The following is a 26,130-nucleotide window of genomic DNA, read 5'->3' as shown; positions in this document are numbered from 1 at the left end:
CATTGCTTTAGTTCAAAAAAGTATTTACTAAACGTTTTTTTGTAGTTTAACTAGAAAAAGTAATCGTATTTTTTGTAATAATTAAAAAATGTGTTTTCTAAAATGTTGTTTTCTTCAAATGAAAGGGAAGCCAGTGCTGAAGAGAACAAGCCATAGTTCATTCCAAAAGCCTCTTAAGTTTTTATTTTTCAATTACGCGTAATTCAGAGAAATCATAAAAAAGAAAACACATAAACCATAAAATAAGAATACTTTTATAAACATCACAGAAATTCTAACAGCGCACTGATGCATAAGTGGAACACCTGGGTAAACATATTTTACCAGAAAAGGTAATAAAACTCTTTAAAAAGGACAACCATTAAAATTTATAGAGGAAGTTTCGCTCAGAGAAATACTCTGAATCCATGAAAGGGCACGATAGATCTTTCACGTCGAAGTGCTAAGTCCGCCCTTAGTAATAGAAATAAAGTATATACTTATAATATATACAATTAGGTATTGAGCTTTTCTTCCAATTTGTGGTATGCTCCATGATACTGTCTTACTAATGAAATGACTTAAAGTTTTATGTCGCCCTAGAAACGCAGCTGGTTTTCTTATCATTTGATGTTTCATGTCAAAAATTTGCTTTGAACTCAAATGAATGTTACAAAGACTACCAAGGCAATCAAACTATTTTGAAAGGTGGTTTGCTTCTGAAAAAACTTTGATACCTATGAATAGGTTAGGTTAAGTTATGGTCGTAGTTGGTCTGTACGACAAACTCACTTAGACCTTACAGGTTCATCGTGATACCACTTTGAGATACGGGAACCTTATTTATTTTTCTTCGTAGAACAATTTTGAAGCGCAGGTTTGGTCCCATCGCGCCAGTTCGGTAAGAGCATTGGAAAAATAGTCTGCTCTTTGTATAACAAAATACTAGATTTTTTAAAGCAGATCATACTGCATATTTTCAAGACAATTAAGGAGTTCGAAACAGAATCACTGCGCGCTTGGAAGGATATTCTCGAGATCGATTTATATTACTGCTACGTCACTTGGAGCCCAATACCAAATATTTATTGCGCTTAGCCGTGGGAAAGGGGTTACTGAAGTAGAATTGTGTGTGTGTGTTTTTTGCCACAGATTTAGTTGACACAGATTTAGAATACCAAATAAAAATTTTAAAAATAAAAGCTTCAAAACTAAAAAAGTACGCAAATGCCCCACATATTTCGATCGCAATCCCTAAATGTATTAACAAATATTTAACAGTGAACGAGTGAAAAACTATATGAAATTTAACACAAAAATGGATTTCGATTTAATGCAAGTAACAGAGAAACAATTTGGCAGCCTGAAGCCTCTCAAATAACAGTGAAATCACTAAAAGGTCAATAGTTTAAATTAAGGCAACAAGCGCGTGCACAACAACAACAACGAAATATACAATAAATATATAAATAACTAGCAACTAAATTAGCAAAACAAAAACATGTTGCAACAACACGTGCCGTAAAAGCAAGTAAATTGCCATAGAAGCAAAAACAGGAAAAAAGTGCAAAAAACAACAGAGATAAAATGTGAGGCAGTCAGCAAAATTTAAACCACTAACAAGTAGCAACATGCCATAAAAAACACGAAAACAAAAAAAAAAACAAACAACGAAATAAGCAGCAAAAACAAAAAGTGAAAGAGCGAACAGTTTTAGCAATAATAAAAATAACAACAACAACACAACCACGTTATTGCCTCACTGCGTCAGCTGCCACACCCACCAATTCCAGCCATCGCCGGCAGCAAATGCATGTCAGCAACACGAAAACAATTCCAACATACAAGTTGCAACAACAACAACCATAGCAGAAAGCCACAATAGTTCGAATAAGCGCGCTGATGCAGTGGCAATTTAAGTTGCAACGGTATTCGGCCAACAAATTTACGTAGAGCAACACTTAACAACAATAATAATAATAACAAAAATAGCAACCATAGTTATAATAGCAACAAAACACTGCACTACAAACGAAATTTGCTGCCAACTAGACGAGTTAGCCGCTTGCTTGCCCCGCTGCTCGTTTGTCATGCTTGTAGTTATTCTTGAGTGGGCGTGTATATACACATATGCATGCATGTGTGTGTGAGTATGGAGTAGTGATGAGATTGTTCTGCTGGCCAACAAAAGCATCGATAAAGTTTTAAGTTGTACGATTTGTTTGATTGTTGCTGCTACTGCCGCCACTGCCATTGCGCTGCTCCTACGCCTAGCGGCAAACGAAGCAGTCCATGAACGCCAAGTCAACAAAACACCTGAGTGTGTTGTTGTTTTTGGCATTGTAGTTTATTTCCAGCTTGGTGACGTGCATTGTCGCCAGCGGCTGCTGCCTGGCTGCCGACTCTTTACCCTCGAACAAATTGCACAGCCAGCACAACTTTAGCTGTCAACTGCCAGCAATTGCATACATCATCTAAATCAACAGCAGTAGAGGTGAAGGCAAAAACGAAGGCAAAAACAAAAGTAGTGGCAACAACAAAAGCGGAAGCTGCCTTCGACATTTCTCTCAACTGCGTTTAGCTGCACGCGCGTGTGTGCGTGCGCGTATGGTAATTAAATGCCTTCATGCGAGATAAATGTACCATGAAATTGATTGTCCAAAAGGTGAGTACGTTTGTGTGTATGTTTGCCAGTAGCTATCGAAAGCGCCTGGAGAAATCTCTAGAGTTGCAAAAGTGACAGGTGGCTGACTAGGCTGGTCAATGAACTGGAATGGACGTGCGGCATCCATTGAGTATTTGACCTATAAAAAATTCTGCGCCTAGTCTCTAAAACTAGTATTTCGAGATTGCTCTTCATTGGCCACAATTGGGTATTCATTCGATTCATTCAAATCACTTCTTCGGAAATATTAAAACTTACAAAGCCTTGATTAGCTCAAAAAGGCTCAGAAGGAGTATCTTCTTTGTGCCACCAAAACACATATGAAAGAAGAGAAAAAAGGGAGAGAAATTGGTAAATGAGGCAGAAAAAGTAATGACTTATTATTGTTGTAGCAGCATAAACACTCGCCTACATAAACGGGGAGTGGTGCTGAAGTGACAGTCCTTGGCCGTGACAATCAGGGCCGTTCCGGTTACGCAGGACCGACTGACGTGGGAACGATAAAATGTTTATTATGCAAACTCTTAAATAGCTCCGTAAGCACCTAACATCGCTTTTTGATACCAAAGAAGACTCATTTAAATTAAACGAGCCAATAAGTCTGAATCTCAGAATAGGAATTCTACCTCAAGCTTCTCTATGCAGCTATCGTAGAAAGAAACTGAGGTTATGCTGACAGTTTTCGGACAGTTTTCCATTTAAGATTCCTACTAGAAGCTAACCACCAGATGCCTCCCTTAGGTGAGAGGCTCTATATTTCCGCAATGTGCCTCCTGCTAAAATACAAACTGCCTAGTGCCCTTTAATTGTTTTGCAACTACGAATCTCTCTGCAGTCGCCCTCGGTACTCAATGGCAAACCTTTGAGTGTATCATCCAAACATCACACGAGATTACCGGTTTGTATGTTTCCTCAGCCATAAGTGCAACGGTGGGCTTGACAATCATCTCAGCCACTTCTTTCCATCATTCTGCCATCAGCTGTACCTATGGAGAGTAGCAGTCGCTCTCGTCCACTATTATGTGCTACTTGCCTGCTTTTTGCATTATGTTGATTGCTTTAGCTTTACCTCATTTCGAGTAGGAGGACGATTCCCCACACATATTTTTGCGTATCGCACTCTTTTTAACTCTGCGAAACTCTTTGCAACGAGCCACCACAGATTTACCAAGCTTTGACTAGTTATTTATTTACCATATGTTTGAGTGTACGTAAATATAAAAATAAAATATAGTTCATTTTATAATAAAGTCGTTATTAATCCATGTCTCAAACTAAAAATTCATCAAATTTTCATGAAAGTTTCGAACGTTTTACTTAGAATTTTTGAAAAGTTCTAGATATGTAGTTTTGTAGTCTATTTAATATAGTATAATAAAAGCTTGAAATAGCTCAAAACTCACTTTGATTTAACAAATGCACGACATATTTTTATATGGGGAAAATGCGCAACATCGTCAGGTTAAACAAACTATCATTATTGATAGTGGCTGATGATAATTGGAGCGGCTTGAAACTTACACTTTACGAAAATTCAATGAGCTACAAAACTTTTTTTCCAAAAAAAAAAAATAATTTATTATTTATTTTTATAAATACTCAATACGTGGTGGCTCCATAATGTTGCAATGGCGTATACTGTTCCTAAAGTGTAAGCACGCACATTTCTTTTACCCAGAAATATTCCCAGGTTGCAGCTTTCCATATCAGCGCCTGAAGAATATTAAAAAAATACTTTTGCTAAACTAGGATTTATTCATAATTTCCCTTGCCCCGCTGGTTCTTTGCATTAAAATACATTTCAGAGTGAATGTAGATGAGAGCCGAATGCAATTTATAAAGCAGTTTTATTCCAAGGTAGCAATATTTTAGAAACTTTTTGTAAGCAATAATCTGCTTTTTATTCAAAATTTTCATTTGCGCCACTTCAATGAATTTCATTTCGGCTTAAGTAAATTCGAAAAGCTTAAGAGTAATATTCCGTTATCACTTGCATGCTCACCTCGTACAATGTTTAGGGTATTACAGAAATGTGAATTAAATTAAATTTCTCACATAGAATGCAAAACCTTTACGCAGCAACGATGATCGCAGCCTAGAAGCTGGCAACGATGCACGCACACCTTCACAGCGTCAAAGTACTGCCAGCAATTTAGATATGTTTTGGATTATTGAGTAGAAGAGTTGGAAAGCTGTTGCGCCTTTATGATAATAATTCAGCTTCAACTTCACCTCGACTTACGTAGAATCTTTTCACAAAAACACGCAGTCAACACACACACACACACACATACAAAAAAGCTCTTTCTACGTATGCGAGAAAATCGAGCGTTTTGTATATCCTTTTCTTTTAGATATTTCCACGCATAACCCTATGCCACATGCCACACATTTCACCACTAAAGACACACATGAGCACAACTACAAAGATGCGCATACGTGTGTGAGTATATACGGCCGCATGCCATTCAACTTTACGCAATTCAACTTTTCCAACAACAAAACGAGCGTTTATATGTATAAATTCGTAAAGCAACGGTAACAATAAAACAAATAGTTCTCCATGGAATTATAGGCAGGAGGCGAATTCTCCTTTACATTTTCCATTTCCCATTTTGTATTTCACTTCAATTCCTTCAGAAATCCTTTTTATAGTACTGAGAATTTTTCAAAGGTCTTTCCCATTGCTGATGTAGCTTCTGACGGGCGTAAAGATGATTATTATGTGTAAGTGGCAGTGGCAGTTTGGTCTTGTGTGGTTGCATGTTGTGTACGTGTATGTGTGGGCCTCTTCATGCTTTCAAAGTTTATGGGGCCAGTGGACGTACCTTTGTGGTTGCAAGTTGTAAGTACGGAAATCCATCCACTTTTTCGTGCGATTCCACAACAGCCCGTCGCTACTCTAAGCGCAGCGCTCTCTGCCAACAGCGTGAAATGAGCTCCAGAGTTCAGTGGAATAGTGCAGATATACAGGGTTTTCGGGAAAATCGTCCTGGATACTTAAGGCCACTATTATTTAAGTAATTTTTGAAGCGCAAGACGGCATTAGCTGGCTAAAGAAAAAAAATTCATACAAACAGTGAGGCATGCACACATAGAAGGTCTCCCGACCCAAAAACAATTGTTCACCCGATTTTTCCGATTGCTTAAATTATGCCAGGTACTAAGAAAGTTGTGCTTGGAATCGATGTTTTGTTATGTAGTCCAACAGTCCTGAGTCTACTCAATTACGTTATTTTTAGAATACTAAAGGGTGGCTAAGTTTCAAGAGCCGATGTTGATTTTAAATAAAATACAATTTGTTTAAGAAATTATTGTCATTTCTCCTCATTATGATAATATTTGTATGACTCAATTATAATACTGGTCAAACAGCTGCCGTGGCTTCGGCGGCGCACCTCCATCCGATGGCCCCAATTTTCGATGACTCTGAGGCATAATTGAGGTTCTATGCCGTTAATGTGCCGAACTATCTCATCCTTTAGCTCTTGAATTGTTGCTGGCTTATCGGCATACACCTTTTCTTTCAAATAACCCCAAAGAAAGAAGTCCAACGGTGTCAAATCACATGATCTTGACGGCCAATTGACATCGCCGCGACGTGAGATTATTCGGCCATCAAACTTTTCGCGCAAAAGAGCCGTTGTTTCGTTAGCTGTGTGATAAGTGGCACCGTCTTGTTGAATCCGCATATCGTCCACATCCATATAGTCCAATTTGGGCAATAAAAAGTTCGTTATCATCTCACGATAGCGAACACTATTGACAGTAACTGCCTGACCGGTCGCATTTTGGAAAAAATACGACCTAATGATACCGCCGGCCCATAAACTGCACCAAACAGTCACTCTTTGTGGATGCATTGGTTTTTCGGCAATCACTCTTGGATTATCATTCGCCCAAATGCGGCAATTCTGCTTATTGACGAATCCACTGAGGTGAAAATGTGCCTCATCACTGAAGATGATTTTCTTCACGAAGTGCGCGATATGCATTTTGATTTGAACGCCCGTTTTCATAATAAGCCTGAATAACTTTAGCGCGTTGCTCGATTGTGTATCTTTCCACGATTCAAATTGAGTTAGTCTGAAATTGAAAAGTATCAAAGGAAATGCAGAAAAAACTTGAAATTTAATTGTGGTTTACATTCAACATCGGCCCTTGAAATTTAACCACACTTTACTATTTTTCTTCTTCTTAATTGGCGCGATAACCGCTTACGCGATTTTGGCCGAGCATGGGATACTTTTGGGATAGCTAAAAAGACATAACTTTTAAAAAGACATCATCAGGAAATAGGAAATACTCAAAAAAAAAAAAACAGTAAATTCAGAATTTCGTCAAGTAGCAGCTTTTATTTGTTAAAAAGTTAAAATTTGTTGAAAAGTTAAAATTTTGATGATTTATGATTTTACTTAATTGACAAACCCTTGAACTAAAAGAAGAAAAAAACTTGGACACTTGAAATAACAATTAACAAAAAGCTTCCATCCAAGCAAAAAAAAAAAAAATGTTTGATGAAGTTTAATTTTTTTTAAATATTAATATTCATTTTTTTAAATAAAAATATATTTTTTTTATTTAAAAAATTTTTTTTTAAATAAAATTGAATAAAAAAATTATATATATAAATATAAATGTAATATATATTTTTTTAACTATAAATATATACATATATATTTTAATCAAATATCTCGAAAACAGTCAAGTTTCGGACATCATTTCCTGTAACCAAATGAATCAGACCTAAAGAACAATGACCTCACGTATCTTGGGCGAATTTCCCGGTAGCGCTCATTCAAAATTAGTGAGCTTCGCCACAAACTGGACTAATACTGTGTGTGGTACGAACTAGTTCTTAACTGGCATAAAACTGGGACATGGATAATGGCAACTAAGTTTTCGAGATGTCAAACATACGAAGACCGTTTGAAAAGTCCGTGCAAACATAAAAACTACTTAGTTGTTTGCGGTTAGCTTACACACTGTGTCCAACGCTGTTTTAGTTAGTTGATCCCTTCCGAATAATAGCATTTGTTTGTTTGGAAAATAGCCATTCGTTTCAGCAATCAACTTTTCGTTTCCACAAAATCTTCTTCCCGCCTGCCATTTCTTCAAATGGGGGAGCAATAAGTAAATAATCCGAGGGATCCGAGGTAACCAAGTCTGGTGAATAGGAAGGATATGAAACGAGCTGTACCCCTATTTCTATTAATTTTGCGCCCACAACTCGAAGGTGCAGAGTCACCATAATGTAATCAAATTTCTTTTTAGCCTGCTGAAGCGTTTTGGCCTTCATAAAGTAATGTTTAATTACCTCGAAATTCTCTTCCGTTCAATTTTTGAAAGTCCCTCGCCTTCCTTAATTCAAGTGAATGCCAAACATACTAAAAATAGCCTCATCTGGCTGAAACTTGTTGGGTGTTCTTTCAAGAGTTAGTACTAACTAACCACAACTTTGATATGCGCCAGCTGTGTCATCTTTGTGATCTTGTACGGGCTTTCCAAACGACCTTTGTATCATTTGAAGCACTAAAACGAAACGAAAACAAACCATTTCAGCTGCGAAGCAAACTGGTTGTAAGGTACATAGTTCAGAACTGGTAGGCTCGACTACAGCTGGAGTACAATCTTTCATATGTGTAAGTAAGTGTACATTTCCCTGATATTTTCACTTCGACTTTGAAATGATAATATTTCCAATTACTTTTCCTTTTCTTGCATTTTCTTCCGTTTCCTGCAACAAACCACAGCAGCCTCTTCCTAAGCACCCAGCGCATTACTATACAGAGCACGAGAGTATGTAGAGCGCTGCATGTTACATCTTCATGCAAACTAATCTTACATGTGTACATATGTGGCCATAGCTTAACGCAGCTAAAGATACACAAACAATTGCGCATAAATACATACATAAATGTAAATGTTTGTTAATGTGCGTCTAGTTGAAAATTTGTTATGCAAAATAAATAAAATAGAATTGAAAAATTTCTTTCACAGTCTTAAGGCATTTGCCTGGCTGCGCCCCACTTTCCACACAACACAGCTGAGGGTTTTTGAATTTGAAGCATTCACCGGAGTACTTTTACAACGGTAATGGTAACGATAACGATGATGATGATGAGACTGGCTTAGCTCGCTTTCATTTGCATTCGTATTGTCTTATTGATGTGCGAAGCTGGAAAATGCGTATCAAACTTGGAGCTGTGCGGCCGTATGAGTTATACGAGTATGTGCAGCTTACGTTGAAGGGTTGCATTAAAACAATCAAGGAGTTGTAAATTGTATTGTCAAAGATACACACAAACACAATCACACACTCGAATACACATACGAGCACATATTTTCTGCATTTGTACGCATTTTCATTACGAAACTTCACTCCTTGCAACTCAATTCATATCAATTTATGTGCTCGACGAGTATTCGCCTCATCTGCTGGAAAATAAAATTCTATATCTCGCTTTTATTTATTTATGATAACTTGCTGCATATCGTACGAATAAACCCCACTTTGTTGGTAGTATTTTATTTTTGTATTTATTGTGATTCCCAGTGCCATTTCTATGCTCGTGTGCTCTGTAGTACTCGTAAAACTCGTCAAGGCGTAAAGTTGATTAAATCAGTTGTATTGCAAGATTTTCATTTATTGAAAACTATTGAATTTTTACTTGGCTCTGCATGCATGAGGCATTTCAAAGTCATTGCTGTACCAGCGTTATTATCTACCTACGTACATATAATTATAGGTTGTATAAAGTATTTAACTGAAGCAGTCAAGTCAGTTATAGGAACTAAATTTTTGGATGAGGGATTAGGGATGTTGTAGATTAGGGAAACAACAAATAAAAACAAGATAGGAAATAAAGAAAATACAAAAAAGCATTAGAAAAAATAAAAACGAAAATTAAAAAAAAACAGATTCAAATACGAAATAAACCTAAAAACAAATACAAAAAAAAAAATCAGAAAAAACAAAGAAGAAAACCAAAAAACAAAAAAAAAACCAAAAATAAAAACGACAATACTAAGCAAAAAAAAACTGCAAAAAAAATATGAAAATATTAACAAAAAAAAAATTAATAAAAAAAAATACAAAAACAAGTAAACCATTAAAAACAAAATTATAGAAAAAGGAATAAAAATTAAAAATAAAACGAAAAATACAAACAAAGAAAAAGTAAAAATAAAAAAATAAAAAGAAATTTACAAAAAAAGAAAGAAAAAAAACAAAGGCACAAAAAAATTCAAAAAAAGGCAAAAATTAAAAAAAAGTAAAAAGTAAAAACAAAATTACTGAAAAAGAAACACCGAAAAAAGGAAAATAAACAAAAAAAAAATCAGAAAAAACAAAGAAGAAAACCAAAAAACAAAAAAAAAACGAAAAATAAAAAATAAAAACGACAATACTAAGCAAAAAAAACTGCAAAAAAAATATGAAAATATTAACAAAAAAAAAATTAATAAAAAAAAATACAAAAACAAGTAAACCATTAAAAACAAAATTATAGAAAAAGGAATAAAAATTAAAAATAAAACAAAAAAAGAAAGAAAAAAAACAAAGGCACAAAAAAAATTCAAAAAAAAGCAAAAATTAAAAAAAAGTAAAAAGTAAAAACAAAATTACTGAAAAAGAAACACCGAAAAAAGGAAAATAAAAATAAAAGAAATATAAAACGAGTATACAAAAAAAAAAACAAAAACAAAATAAAAATAAAAGCAAAAATACAAAAAAATATGTCCTTTGAAATTATCAGAGCGCGCTAAAACGTAGTCATCTTTCAACGTAATTAACCTGATGATGAAGTTTATTTGACAATTAACTTCACTATTTTTCAATTTCATAGCATACAACAAAAAAAAATTAAGGCATTAAGGCATTAAATTAAGACCGTCGTACCTTTATATTGAAAATACTAAAAAAAGTGTGGTGGATACAGAAAATGAAATACAGAACCATACAGCAAAATTAACTTTTTTCTGGGAATTGGACCTAACCCTTTTCTTAATAAACGCTGAGCCATAACTTAAAAAGCAATTACTCCGATTTTCGAAGATAGCTCTCAATTTCGAGATATGAGCCCTTGAAGTTCAAAATAGCGGCTTTAGTAAAAAATTATTGTGTGCAAGCAAATAAAAAAGGAAATATTTATATGGGTGTGATTCACTTAATCCTTGTATTGAAATTGCGTATCACTTTTTGCGAAGAAAATTTTATTACTGTTACTATTAGGGATATTTTTAAATATTTTTCACCGATTTTCAAAAAAAACTTGGTGTTGTTGTAAAGGAGATACGCTCTTTCCTTTTAAATGTATATTGAACTATTTTGCATATAAAAATCTCGAATAAAATTTTTAAAACGAAAAACAAAACATGTTTTGCTTTTTAGTTTACCAAAATATTTCATTAAACAGAAAAAATAGAATAAAAAACTATTCATATGAAACAAATGAAACCTTTACTGCTTCATTCTTCTCACAAGGCACGAATTTGATTTCTCATAATACTATAGTAGGTCTTCTTATAGGTAACCATAAACTAATCTAATCGAACCTCAGTGAAATGAGCTGATCTTAAGAAGAGGTCACACTGTATTCAGTGCATGGGAAATATCCCTTCAGCTCTGTTCTGGTATGTCTTGAAATCATTCTGACAGTCTGATAAAAGACTGTGTAGCTGCTCGAAAAGGTAGTTGCACCGAAATATGAAGCATATTACTTGAAGCTCGAAAATGAATTCTACATCTTCATCATATCCAATCCTGGCGGCCACCTCCAATTAGTCCAACTGCTACTAGGAGCTGCTCCAGTATTCTGCTCAGAGGTTTGTAGTTTCGACTTGTTTGATTTCTCATTTCTGGGAATACGACTACATTACGGAGCTCTGTGGAGATGGAATGAGGTCTCTTCTACTCACCAGCTTTACATTTAAGCCAATTTTAGTTGTAGATCTTGACTTCAAAAAAATACTAAAATATTATTTTTTAAATTTTTTTCTCTAACTCTATACTCTATAACAGCTAGGCTACTATGGCAGCAAATAAGCAAGAAAAGAACAAAGGAATTGATTAGTCTCTCAAGAGACAATATCTCGAAGATCGTGGCTTGTTTAACCGGTCACTGGCTATTTGGCAGGCATACCTCGAGACTAGGAGTTTTCTCCCATGAATATTGCAGAAGTTGCAGAGATGAGGAAGAGCAAGAAATAGTCGAGCACTTCCTTTGCAATTGTCCAGCCCTAGCTAAAATCAGAGCAGCTTGTCTAGGTAAATACTTTTTTAATTCTCTTACAGAACTGTCTGGCGTGGGTTCGGCATCAATACTACGTTTCATAAGAGCCACAAAATGCATCCACGAAGAAAGATAAATGAGGTTCCCGTGTAGTACAGTGGTAGCACAACGGACCTGTAAGGTCTAAGTGAGTTGGTCGTGCAGACCGACTACCACTATAACCTAACCTAACCTTATTTAACTCTAGCATTCACCGTTGCTGCGGTTCTCAACTTGACATCGTGACATCTTAGGCGGATAGTCTAATGTTACCTCATATTACATCTGATCACTAGTATTAAGTATGCTTCTGTGCATCCCCTATATAACCTCTACCTCAGGCTGAGGAGCCACATCATTTTTTTAATTTAACAATTCACTTATCCCCTTAAGTAGGAAGTAATACTTTAAAGACTTAAATACATTACGGTATGTACATTAGGATTGGACCACAACCAATATAAGATATACGCTTCCTCATTACCTTTTTTTATCGAAAGTTGTGTAATGAAATCCCCAAAAGTGAAATCTATACATAAGCCATTACAAATTACACAAAAAGTCAACCAAAATAAGCTACAATGCAGCTATGCGTAAAAGCTAGACATACATATGCACGTTAATAAATATACACCTGTGTGCACAAAAATAGCAGCGCGATATAATGGATAGTTTTTACTATTTTTTTTTCCTATTTTGTTTATAGAAATATAGTTTATACTATGATACAATGAAAACCATGTAATCTAAATTTGGAAATTTTATATACAATTTTTAAAAATTTTTTTTCAAATTTAATCAAAATTTTAAAGATTTTAATCAAAGTTTAATGCAGCTAAAATATGTTACTGATTACTTTTAAGCTTTTCGGATTTACTTAAGCCGAAATGAAATTCATTGAAGTGGCGCAAATGAAAATTTAGAATAAGAAGCAGATTATTGCTTACAAAAAGCTTCTAAAATATTGCTACCTTGGGATAAAATTGCTTTATAAATTGCATTCGGCTCTCATCAACATTCACTCTGAAATGTATTTTAATACAAAGAACCAGTGGGGAAAAGGAAATTATGAATGAAATCTAGTTTAGCAAATATTTTTTTAATAATCTTCAGGCGCTGATACAGAAAGCTGCAAAGTAGGAATGTTTCTGTATAAAAGAAAATTTTGTGCTTACACTTTAAGAACAGAATGCGCCATTGCAACATTATGGAGCCACCACGCATTGAGTATTTATTTATTTTTAATTTAAATTATTTTTTTTTGTAAAAAAATAGCTTTGTAGCTTATTGAACTTTGGTAAAGTGTAAGTTTCAAAAACATTTCTTATTTTTAAATTCTAATCAAAATTTTAAAGTTTTTAATCAAAGTTTAATATTGCTAAAATATGTTGTTGATTTTTTTTTCTTTGTTTTTTTTTTTTTGTTTTTGGTGGCAGTCTTGTACATTTTTGTCATATATAAAATTTTTATTTAATTTTTCACAATTTTTTATAGAAATATCTTATATACATATAAAAATGGAGACGTTTTTTTGTGTTCGTTAGTCGCCGATTCACGCCTAAACGCATTCACCGATTTCAATCAAACTTTCACAGATCATTGGTATTGGTCCATAGATGGTTTATGTGAAGTGTTAAAGAAATCGGTAAAAGTATGCGTGCGTTGTGTAAGTGTGAAAAATGCAATATTTGCGTGTTTCCCTTATACGGACATTAGGTATACGGAATGAGAATACACGCGAATGAATAGAATATACACAGACATGAATAACATTGCTTCGATGTCGAGTGACGTATGGGACTGTATTATTCGTAACGCAATAGTTGACCTCTCTTATGTTTCCCTTTTATGCATGCGTGACACGGCATCAAAGCACATTGCTTTTTTTTAAACTGGAAAAATATTTTGAGCTTCATTTGAACGTTTTATGATTTAGATAAAATAAAAATTCGTTAAATATATTATATTTGATTCCATTAATAACCATAAGACTGTATTTTTCGAAGTTCAAAGCCGACGAGCAAAATGTAAAAAATAAATCCTCCTGTATGTATATATACTCGAAAAAGTTATGCTAACACTTTTTTCATGCATTTAGGTAGTCAATTTTATATGGGCAAACGTACGTTTACGAGATAAAGGTATAGCGCTGAAGACAAATGCTCAGGATATAGTAATATACAAAAATGCATATTTCACATAGTAATATTATCATTGTTAAAAGAGAACAAGTTTGTATTAGGTAATAATTAAATAATGCAACCTTATGTTCTGCTTTGACGAGTGGAAAAACAAAAATAAATAATTATATTTGTATGTGTGTTTAAAAGAGTTGGATTATTTTGTGAGTGTAAGCGGTTTCAAAGCCAAAGAATAGTTGCAACATTAAAAAATTGCTGAAACACATTTTCATTTAAGAACTAAAATAACAAATATGAGCAAAATATGTACTTTCTTCAATTTTCTTCTTTCTGAAAAACGTGAACTCACCGCGATGCGATACAGAAACAAAAAGACAGCGACAGCGCGCAGAGGGTTTTGAGCAATAATATAAATTTGTATCAAACAACGCATTAAATAGTCATTTTAGTATACTTTTGGTGTTTACTTATTCAAGTAAATGCATGTATTAGTTTTTCTTTAAGAAATTAATCTAAAATTTGCAACTTTTTTTTATGATTTCTAAAGATTACTTTATTTTTGCCCAAGAGCAACCTTGCGTACAGAAAATTGTGTTGTACCTAAAACTTCACCACTATAAACTTGGTCCTTATAAAAGACTTTCACCACAGTTTTTTTACTGGATATACTGAGGTCAAAATAATCAGCTGTATCGAAACCATTTGATGAGTGGTCAACAATTTTAAAATGCGTTTTTCATTGTTGTTTTTTTTTTTTTTGGGAAAAATGTATAAAAATAAAATATATTGTGCGTAAAATTTTAATAATCAGTGAAAATAAAAAAACGGTGGTTTCGTTGTTGTTGTTAGCGATTGTAATGCACATTGTGAGTTTTTCATGTTTTTTTGATTAAATTCAAATGCGAATAAATGATATCGGTCGTCGGTCGCGTAGAACGCAAAATAGATCAAATGAAAGGCAAAATCAATCACAAGAAGAGCGAGAAATTCAAAACCAAAATCAAAGGGAACGTATGGCCAGATTACGTTCAGGCCATTCACCTGAAGAACGTATACAACGTAATGAGCAAGATAGATTAAAACAAACACAATAAACAAAGCACAAGGACAATCGCTAGAATTATGCGGAATTGACTTAGAATATCCATGCTTCTCCCACGGACAATTATATGTATCATGTTCACGTGTAGGAAAACCATCAGTTCTGTTTATTTATACCACAACTCAGGGCAAAACAAAAAATGTAGTTTACGAAAAGGCTTTGCGTTAGTTTAAGTTTAAAATTAACATTAATTTTATATTCTAAAAAAAGAATAAATACACATAGAGTGAATTTAAATCGAGTGTTCATTATTCATTCTTAATTTTGATATGCCTAGCGAAGCAGGCAGAGGGTCCGCTAGTAAACATATAAAAATTTAACCTTTCTTCCAAAATTTCAAACTTTTTAGTTAAAATCTCTCAGCACCAAAAAACAACAAAAATCAACGCAAATTTCCAACGACTTAAAACTTGCGCTTTATTACAACAAATTTTAATGGGCTATATAACTGCGTACTCGAAATTTTTCTAGAAATTGTGATGACAAAGTTAAAAGTTTTTTATAAAGATTGGTTAATTTTTTTTTTTAAATATTGCACATATTTGAAATTATGAGTGGTATGGTTTTTTCTGTATTATGAATTATTTTGGTATAAAAAATAAAAAATCGGTCTAAAAACTGAATATAAATAAAATAAATATTAAAAACTTTGTAACTCTTTATGCTGCTATTATTGTGAACACAGCTGTTAATAATGTTCCATATGGGCATGCAACATATTTACCACACACACAACCGTATGAAAGTGTTTCTGGTAGCAAGCGCTCCACACACTCTCACACCCACATGCACGAAAACATTTGTAATTTAATACCAATAAAATTGCTCGCGGCCACATTCTTCGCACTATCGCTAGGCATACAAAAGAAAGCTCACTCTCATTCATTTGGAGCTCAATTGTCGACTCTTGTCTGCCACAAGCACTTTTTGTCTGATTTTATGGCTAACTGTTTAACTTCCATTACTCAAAATTGCTCAGCATATTTCCTTATATCTCTTTTTTCGTACGCAGCTCAAGTATCCGCTTTCGTTATGACTCTCGCCCTCCCTCTTCGTCTCCGGCACTGCCTTACTTCCTTACTTCTTCTTTTTTATCTTTTTGCTATCGTCGACTCATTTACATTCTTTCACTCATTTATTGTCCAGTATCGTCTGGTCCGTTGCTTTGGCTGGCATATGGTCATGCATATTAACAACCTATTTTCATAACTTTTCGAAACTATTTGTCTGACCAATCGTTTGCATTCCCTTACTCTTTTCTGTGCCGCTTCCTTGTACCTCTGCTTCATCTTCAATTCAAGCGGGGACGAACAAGCATTACGTAGTTATGCTTTCACCCTCTTCCAAGGAGGCAATCACTGGTCGAATATCTTCACTCAAAATTCATATCAAAGGCAATAAAATGTACCGTCAAAGTGTTTTCGTATATCGTAAAATGCAAAACTGGCAATAATTGTTGGCAAGAAGTTGAACTTTGCTTATCTGGTGTATGAGTGGTGTATCCTCTGTACGTGTCTTGGTCTGCAAGGAGTTATACAGGCTGCTATTGAAAGGGATTGCTGGCTCTGCATACATTTTATGACACGTTAGAAATCTGCCTAGTATCTTTGCGCAATTTAGGAGGGCTGTTAAGTTTGTCTTACACATATCTCCAATACTCGTATACGAGTAAGGAGTGGTTCATGCCCTATTACTTGCATATGTGTGGGAAATTATAGCAGTGACGTTTGAATGAAATTTAGAATTAGTATTTCTACCAGTTGCGCGTGGCTTCGTAACGCTATTTGGAATTTTCTGATAAATATTTTGGTATACTATTTTGGTCCTTGTTGTTATTATTGTTGTTTCAGTATACTTAATCCTGCCTGTGTAGTGTAGATAACCGGTTGTCTTCGCCGATGGGGCATGTGAAAAGGAGGTTATGTCGTTCGCGGTGCTTCACATGCTGGATACCTACTTAGTCAGTTTTGGATAGGTAGGAGTTTAACCTGCTACGGTATCTAGAACGTAATTGTGCCAAAGTTATGCGGGTCTCTCGGGTTAGCTGGAGCTCTTCGTGCTATGGGTGGTGGCTGGACTTCGATTACGGCACCCAGCGGTCGGGAGCTTAAGAAGGTGGTAAGTGTCTCCCGATGAATGTCGTTAATTGTCCGTCAAAGATCCTGCTTAAAAGAAATTTTTGGGACTTTCTTAAAAGAGGGTCAATTTGACCCAGAAGAAAGCTAGAAGGCTAAATTATTCTACCAAAATGTTTCTTGTGCAATTCTAGTATAGAATATAGGAAAAATATTTTTAAGAGAAATCGATGTACAGCACTTTCTACATGTTATAAAGGGTGATCAATTTAGAGGTATCGGATATAAACTGAAATAAAACAACGAAAATTCAAATTGAATGGGCAATCTTTATTATTTTTGTGTAGAACCATTCATGGCACCAATTTTTTAAAGATAATCCCTTTCAAATGTTGGCCGCAACTGCGCTGAAAGCCGTAATTCGGCCAGCCGTAAGCACCAATTTTACAGTACTCGCTGGAGGACTTCAGTCGGTATCTTGTGAATAACTTTAGCAATGTTGGCTTTCAATACCTCAATCGAAGCTGGTTTATACACAAATTATTTAGAGTCATAAATAAAAGTCCGAAAGTGTGCTATCACACGATCTTGTGGGCCAATCCACTGGTCCGAGACGAGAGACAAATTGCTGAGCGAAACGACGACGCAGTAAATCCATTGTTTCACGGGGTATATAAAAAGTAGCGCCATCTTGTTGGTACAAAATGTTGTGGAGATTACGGGCTTCAATTTCCGGCATCGAAAGTTGACATTCGACATTCCCCGTTACATTGGCGTCAGCCTCGTCTTTGAAGAAATATGACCCGATGATTCCTCCAGCTCAAAGGTCACACCAAATGGTTGTTTTTAATGGATGCAATGGCTGTTTTTGAATGGCTTCGGGCTGCTCTATAGCCCCAATATGGCAATTTCGCTTATTGACGTAACCATTAAGCCAAAAGTAGATCTCCTCGCTGAACATCATAAGGCCATGAAATCAATCCAATTGTAAGCAAATTAATTTGTTGCCAACTTTGCTTTGGGTTGTTCTTTTGTTGACTTATCCATTTTAGCGCCATCTTCCATTCAGCGTGCAAAAGATATAGTAACGTCCTCTTCAAATTATTCAAATCAAAGAGAATATCCGTCAAAAACGCCAATACCCGGAAGTGTATCCAGAATTTAGGAAAATGCTTTACATAATCAGGGCAGCATTGTCAACAATTTTATCTGGCCGCCGCCAGCTTGGCTGATACCATTCGAACGAAAACTTCTTAATGAAGAAAAGAGCTAAAGCTTCTAATAAACATAATCCAGGAGCAGAACTAAAATCTTGCATTTATCAAAAAATTACAGCCTAGTAGCTGCTAGCATTTCTATTGGGCATACCAAAAATTTCTGGGCCTTGATTTATGTTCTTCTTTTAAAGTGCTGGGCATCCCCAGCCATCCAATTTACGAATTCAGAGCGGTGGTCGCCGGTCACTGGATGATCGAAATTTCCGTTCCCCTTGTAGAAGCTTGGGGATCCTGCAGAGAAAGAGACGGTTGAACACTTTCTTTGCAAATGCCCGAGTCTGGCGGCTAGGCTCTTGAGGTTGTTTAGTGTTCTTTTTGGGAATAGCCTGAGGCAGCTCGCCAGCCTATATTCCGTTTCTCTTCTCCACTACATCAACAACACCCGATCGCTGTAAAAGGTCTTTCCTTCTTTCAGTTTTGAATTTTTCAAATTTAGTGGCCTTCATCACGATATCAAAACTGCACTCTGGTGTAGTGTACCCGTGTACCTTTGTGTTTGCAAATACCAGTGCAATTTAAGGAATATTGCTTTTTTCTCTTTCGCACTTTTTGCTACAAGGTGGAATATCCTTTAACTTTCATTTCATAGCACCTATAATAGTCAGCTATTTGCTTTAATAAAATAATTTTTTCGCGTCACAGAGCCTACTCTCCCATTTACTCGGCTGTATCCTTTAGCGCTGGTGCCTTATAATTTTCAAGCGCATCATTTTTGGCCACAAAACCTTGGCTAACTCACCTTTCGCTCTCCCTCATTTCGCTTGTCAAAAGGCATATTATTTTCAGCAGTCACTGCCGCTTGCCTTGAATCAACGCACAACATAATTACCTGGCTGCATGCGACAAGCTACGCGCACATATTTCGTTGAACGGCATATGTGTTTGTATGTGTGCAATGCATGTCTACCACAATCGTTAATGTTGCATTAAATTTCGCATTCATTCGTGGTTGCCTGTGCGCATTTGTAATATTTTTAATTTCCATTTTTACATTTTTCCTTTTTCCATTTGCCTTCTCGCTTTCAATACTTCATTTCATTTATATTTTATTTTATGCATTTATTTCTTTCGTTTGCGGTGCCAGCTTTGACAGCGGCCTTGAGTGATTACGGATTCATAATTAACAACAACAACAATAAGCATCAAAATAATTATCATTACATAATATGAGCAAGCAAGTATGCGCCATAGTAGTCCTTCAACTCAGTGGCATCCCTTGGCGCACACTTTGGCTCCGCTTGAGCTTGAGCTTGAGCTGTGCGCCAGCGTAGAGCACGAAAAAAAAGAAAAAAAGTGCAGCGCACAATGGGAAAATTAATGAAAAACACTTCAATAATTTGTTGAGACAGCTTTTCTCGACGCTTTTCATTTCCGTTGCACCGTCACATTCACTCCATTGAATTGGCATGCAACTGTTTATGCCAACGTTTGAAGTATTGCATGTTCTTGTAGCGCTGCTGAAGCCGCTTTCGTGTTGTTTTTCATTGCCTGCTTCTGTTGCTGCTCTTTGCTTTTGCTTTGCTTTTGCAAATGACCCAATATCGCACGCCGCATGCACACGGCTCTTGAACATCACTTGCCACTTGCCACTTGCTGCACTTTGCTGCTTTGCTTTCAACCGCTTGTGCTCCATCATTGCGAAGCTACCTCACTGTTGCCTGTCAAGTTCGGTCGTGGTTGTGTTGGCTTCGCTGCCACTGAAGTAGTAGTTGCAAGGATTGCCAGGATTGCATTTAATGTGATTGCAAATAAATCGATTGCTTTTTATCGTCAACCCCGTTCACCCGCCGTTCACTCGTTTGACCCGTCCCATGCATTCCTCTCAATTCATTTACGCCAATCGAATGCCACTGCAATTGCCTTTGCCGCCTGTGAAATTCTGACTATTGTTTCTCGCATCCTTCGTCGTCCCTTCCGATTTTGCGGCGCTTGCTTTCGTTATGGTTTGCTTTTAATTGCCGTAGTTGTTTTACGCTCGGTTTAAGTAGCATATTAAAAAGTGCTGTGTAACATAAATACTTAGCTGCAGATGTGCGGCATTCACACACACACAAGCAATTGTACTACACAAATTCATAATAATTTTTATGCACATGAACGATGTATGCTGGTATTTGTTGCTCATATGAAACACTTTTTTAAAGAGTACGCATTCGACTCGCGAGCGAAAAACTCCTGATGTAATTAAAATAATATAAACTCGGAAACTGTAGATAAATAACCGCAGCTACTTCGGAAAATAGAGTTGAAGAGTTTCCGAGTGCAAGAGCGCGATAAGATTTCAATTCGTGAGAAAAAGAGCCTTGACATAGTTAAAACAATTTATGCCCGCGAAATGAAAGTAAGAGCCAAAGAAAATGGAAAGATAGATTTCAATAAATTGAGAGTGCAAAGGCTTGATTATATTCTCGACTCGTGAGCAAAAAAGTTTTAGTAGTTTATTATAAACTATTTCTAACTCATAAGCTCTTAAGAATAAATGTAAAATAAAGCTCAAGAGCTCCAGAGTCCAGTTACTTTATTTTATTTTCGATCCGTGAGCGAAAATTGCTTGGTGTAGTTAGAGTAATTTAAATTCACGAGCTAATAAAAATAATTAAATTAATTGTGCTCCATGCACAAGCGCTCTAGAGTTCAAGGCAGCATGAGTTTGGCTTTTAAAAGCCTGAACAGTTTAAACTCACAAGTCGGAGGAAGAAATCTAGTAAATGAAATGAAGCTGAAGAGCTCCAGAGTGCAGGAATCCTTATTTTCGACTCTTGAACGAAAAATGCTTTAGTTGCTTTAGTTAAATTAAAATGCTTAAATGCTTTAGTTAAATTAATTAAGGCCCGCGTGTTAATAGAAAGAATAAATAAATGTAAAACCAAAAGTTCCATAGCGCAATAATGCAAGAGAATGCTTCAATTTTTGATTTGTGGGCAAAAAAAATTTTGCACGAAGTTTAAGAAATGGAAGAATATGTAGAATATATCTCTAAATCATAAAAAATAAAAAGGTGGGCTTATATTTTCGACGCATGGACCAAAAATGAGTTAAATAAAATAAATTCTGGATCTTAGAGATAGAGCTTATAGAGAGAGAGAGCTTATAGAGAGCGGAGCTCAAGGGCAAAGAGCAGAGAGTGTTGAACAGTCCAGCGCCTAGAGTAGCCCTTGTGACTTGTCACAATTGGCTTCATAGCTGTGATGGGAATTTAAAAACTTGGGTAGGTCAATGAATTCTTGGTGTATGTTGCCGCTAATGAATTACAATTTATTCAGAAATGTTCAGCTTTTCTGCTAGGGGACACACCTGAAGTATCTCACATTTCTTTGATAATTTCGTAAAATTCCCATGTTTGCATTTCCTGTGAAAAATTTTAAGGCTTCCACAAAAAATAAATCTTCATAAGTAACAAAAAACAAACCTTATTCAGAACAAAGGCAAATGTATTCTGAGCAATAATTTACGGAAGCAATTAGTACTCCACAGTGAATAGCAACAGTAGCTAATATATGAAAACCGGTAAGTGAAATAAAAAAAAAATTTAACAAACTTGTTTAAAAGAAGTTTTAAAAAGCTAATGCAAAAGTATCGTATAACGCAACAGAGTGAGAGAAAAATGACAGAGAGTTGAAAAGAATCGAGTAACATTGGATTGAGATACGCGCGCAGGTGTATGTGCAGGAACATGTAAATCAAATACGCACACATCTTGCATAAATACATACAGATATACCTGTACACATGGCTACAAAAATACCGCACAGGAAATGCTGCAGAGCTGCGCTATAAATAGTAGTTGAATAGAAATCATCGCTAGTCAGTTAAACTTTGATTTAATTTCTGCAATCCACCCTGCTAATTTTGTTAAACCACTGACCACGAAATAGTCACTAAAGCAAAAATTTGAACTAACCAATGGCTTTAAGCTGCTTCAGTATCTCTAACCACCGACCATTCTTATAATATTTACTTAAATTGAGCTTAGGTTTGGGCTGATGGCTGGCCACTTCGAAACCGGGGTCTTTCTGTATCATAGAAGCTTCTTTCCATTGCGATTAGTGTGAATTGGTGCGTTATTCTGCCAAAGATCCAGGCACCTCCGTAGAGGCTCCCAACAAATTCGATCAGTATATTATCCAGAAGATAGAAGTCAATATCCCCTTTTCCCGTGGTTAATATTAAGCAAATTGGAGAGTTTCCAGCAATGCAAATAGTTGCCCAAATCATTTTCGATAGACCACCGTGATTTTTTATACGGCGTGTATTCCATATATCGCGCCAGTGCTCATGACAGCCTTCAAGATTATGCACATAAATGTATTTTTTTCGTCAGCAAAATAACGTTTTGGAACGCAATTCCGATAGTACGCAGGATGTTGTCGAAACTACTGAAAATACGGTAATATGTTGTCAATAAGTTCGGTGAATGCAGTAAAATTTCGTATCCAAAGTCTTTTGAATTTTCCAAACAAAATAGTAGATATTAACTTTAGTATTCAGCCTTCAGCTTTCAGTTGCCTTGAAACTAACAAATTCATCTGTGTCAGGCAGCTGAGAAAAAGAAGCATTGAAGGGCATTCTAAAATGGATACAAACTTTCTCGCTCGATTAGCAAATCCCACCTCTTCGGTTGAAAGAGAAAAATACACCTAAAGACACGACATATTGAACGCCTGACTACATAATAATTTATTCCTACAGAGTAAGAATGAAATCTAAATTTAGCAAGGATATGCGTGTGTGCGTGTGCATGTGGGAGTATCCACAGCAACAGTTGTTCACATGCCGCATAAACCCGCTCTGTCTTTGGTGATACGTCACGACGGCCAAAAAAGAAGTAAACAAAAAGGAGCTGGCGAACTATGTATATTACTTTGTTGCTCTTGTTGCTGTTGTTTATTTTTGTTTTTATTTTTTGCCACTGCATACTTGGCTAAATACCGCGTGTCATATTACTTTTTGATGTTAACAACTTTATGTCATGCCATCAGGCGGTGGCGTCGACTACGTCTACGGCTGCTGCTGTTGCTGGTGCTTCTGCCGCACACCGCACACCGCTGCAGGCGATGCCTAAAAAGCAGACACTCAACAACAGATATGCGGGCGCTGATGAGACTACACGCATACATACATATATACACATGATGGAATGTTTGTTTTTATGTAATCATTTGTGTGTTGGTAGTGAAGTTCTACGCTACTCTGTGTTTGAGCTGTTATTTGTCTGTTGTCTGGCTGTCCAGCTGCCGTCTGCCGCTACTGTATTTGCAAATCCAAGAAAAAACAAAACTTTGCTACTGACACCACTGTTCTTTTTTCAGCAACCAGATGCCAAGCGTTGCGGTGACAAAAAGTTGCAACAAGAAATTTTAAAACAAAAGAGAGAAACTTGTAAAGTAAAAAAGGACGCTTTAAAGGCAAGCGAATAGAGTTGGTCTAAAATTGAAATCGAAGTCATGTAGCAACAGCAACTTTTTCACATACCTACGAAGGCTACTATTGAGTTTCTGCAACAAAGTAAAAGAGCGCGCGGCGTAGGAATGAAAAATCATAAAAAAATGTAGAGTTGCACGAAAAAATTACTTAGTAAAGCTAACTGCGCTAACCGCTGTCTGCGTTTGTGTATAAGCGTGTGCTCGAGTGCCAAGACATAGTCATGCCCACCTACGCCGCATGTCTGTAGCATGCCACATATCGCATGCCAAATGCCGTACTGTGGCATAAACAAGCCAGATTGCAAGCGCAACTCCGCCAGCGGCCTCAATTCATGGCTCGTTTAGCTGATGGACACCGGAATAGTCACATTTGTTATGGTGGCAAAGAGTTTCCAGCGGCAAAGAGTTTATGGTGGCCAGCAACACCATTTCAAGCTGGTTGGTTGCCAGAGCAGCAAGGCATCCTTACATGCTGAGGCTGTGCATATGATAAAGGAGTTGTTGGTATGCATTGCTTGGCATTGTATTCTCTTTTCCGTTATTTATGTTGTTTGTGGTTGCGTGTAAATTATTGAAGAATGCGCAAGGATAACAAAGAGTTCTGTGCATTTTTCAAACAAAAAAAATTGGGCTATGTTGTTGTTGGAAGAACTGTGAGCCAGCAAGCCGCAAAGGTGCAAGTGTGAGTGGACTGTCAAGCGCGCAGCGGTGTTTTCGCCTCAAGCTGTTGCTTTTCGATGCTCACTGCCTGGACCCATACATTCTCTATGCATACTCATCTACTTTTTTATTGGAATTTTATATTTTTTTACTCTACAATGCATTGTCTTAATTCCTGGCACAAAATAAGCTAAACTCCAAGTTTCAACCGGTCACAGTCATTCCTTATTGCTGTGTTATGCGATCTACGTAATGCTGCCACTACCCGCCCCATATTTCACTTTCATTTGTTCCCTGTTGCAATGCCACATAAACTCATTGCCCTTGGCATCTTTTAATTATCAACTCAACGCTGCGCATCACAAGTTATCATTTGTACTTTGAACAATGCATAGCATAGCAGAGTAACCATATGCACATAGTTAATTATGCACAAATGGCAAGTTGTTTTGCGTCATATTAAATAAATTTTTTACTTTTTCATTTGAAAGCGCGTGTTTTTGCGTCTATTGTGTCCGACTCATTTATTTATATTTTTTTAACTTCCTAACAAGCTCATATGCATGCCCCTCCATCTGTTGCTAGCTGCCTGACATATCTGTTGCCGGATGTTAAGCGCACATAATGGAGAATAATTGAATATCCTTATTAGTGTAGCAATTTAAACCCAAGTCTGTTTCTGTAGTCTGCTTTGCGTTGTTACTCACTTTCGCCATCAGAAATTTGCGCATAATGTCGAAAATGAGTGAACCAAACCAGTTGGTGAGGATGTGTCTGGTATTGACAAAAAAGTTGCGAAATCGTGTGAAAGGATGTGAGTTGGAGGAGAAAGCCTTAAATTAGTAAGTGAATAAAAAAGTGCAAACGTTTTTGGAAAAGATAGCAAAAAACCTTGTTGAACTAATTAGGCTGACTAGAGTAAGATGGTTGCCCAAGAAAGTGTAGGGGTGGGGGTTATCAAGAAAAACTACTTTTTCTGCTACTGTTTCTGCTACGACTTTGTCTACTAGGGTCACTACTTATATTTCTTTATTTCATTAACTTTTCTATTGTATTACTACTACTACTACTTTTTCTAACACTATTTTTGCTGCTACTTTTTCTACTACTGCTTTGTTTACTAACGATACTACTGCTTTTTCTGCTATTATTTCAACTAATACTACTACTACTTTATGCCACTATTACCACAACTTTCTTCTAGTAATCCTACAACTATTACTTCAACCTTTATGATAATTGCCCCCACTGTTGCTTCTGCATCTTCCGCTACTAGTACTTTTTCCACTACTACTACTACCATTATTATTCCCTCTACTATCGCCACTACTACTATCCCCACTACTACTACTTTTTTTTGGCGGTAAGGTTGGTTTAAAAATGCCTTCGCACCATCTAGTAACCGTCCCTACTACGTGTGTGATGATTCCAACAAAATCATCCCTCCGCTCTTCTTGGATTTTTCGCTCAACCCCGGGACTGCTTCCGCATTGCTTCGTTGTAGAGGTCCAAGACAGCGTCCTAATAAGGACACAT

The 26,130-nt window shown here is 36.1% G+C and overlaps 1 protein-coding gene across 1 annotated transcript in view; it reads left to right on the top strand.

Moving 5' to 3' along the window:
- LOC129242239 (putative uncharacterized protein DDB_G0274435) overlaps positions 1-4,823 on the top strand; it is a 40,724-nt gene extending 35,901 nt beyond the window's left edge. The window contains exon 4 of the mRNA XM_054878795.1: positions 4,704-4,823. Within this exon, the coding sequence (XP_054734770.1) occupies positions 4,704-4,823 (120 nt within the window). The remainder of the gene's footprint in view (positions 1-4,703) is intronic.
- The last annotated feature ends 21,307 nt before the right edge of the window (positions 4,824-26,130 follow it).

The sequence above is a fragment of the Anastrepha obliqua genome, chromosome 3, assembly GCF_027943255.1.
Source record: "Anastrepha obliqua isolate idAnaObli1 chromosome 3, idAnaObli1_1.0, whole genome shotgun sequence".
Classification (NCBI taxonomy): Eukaryota; Metazoa; Arthropoda; class Insecta; order Diptera; family Tephritidae; genus Anastrepha; species Anastrepha obliqua.
The sequence above is the reverse complement of the archived record's forward strand: the minus strand, read 5'-3'. Positions and strand labels throughout refer to the sequence as shown.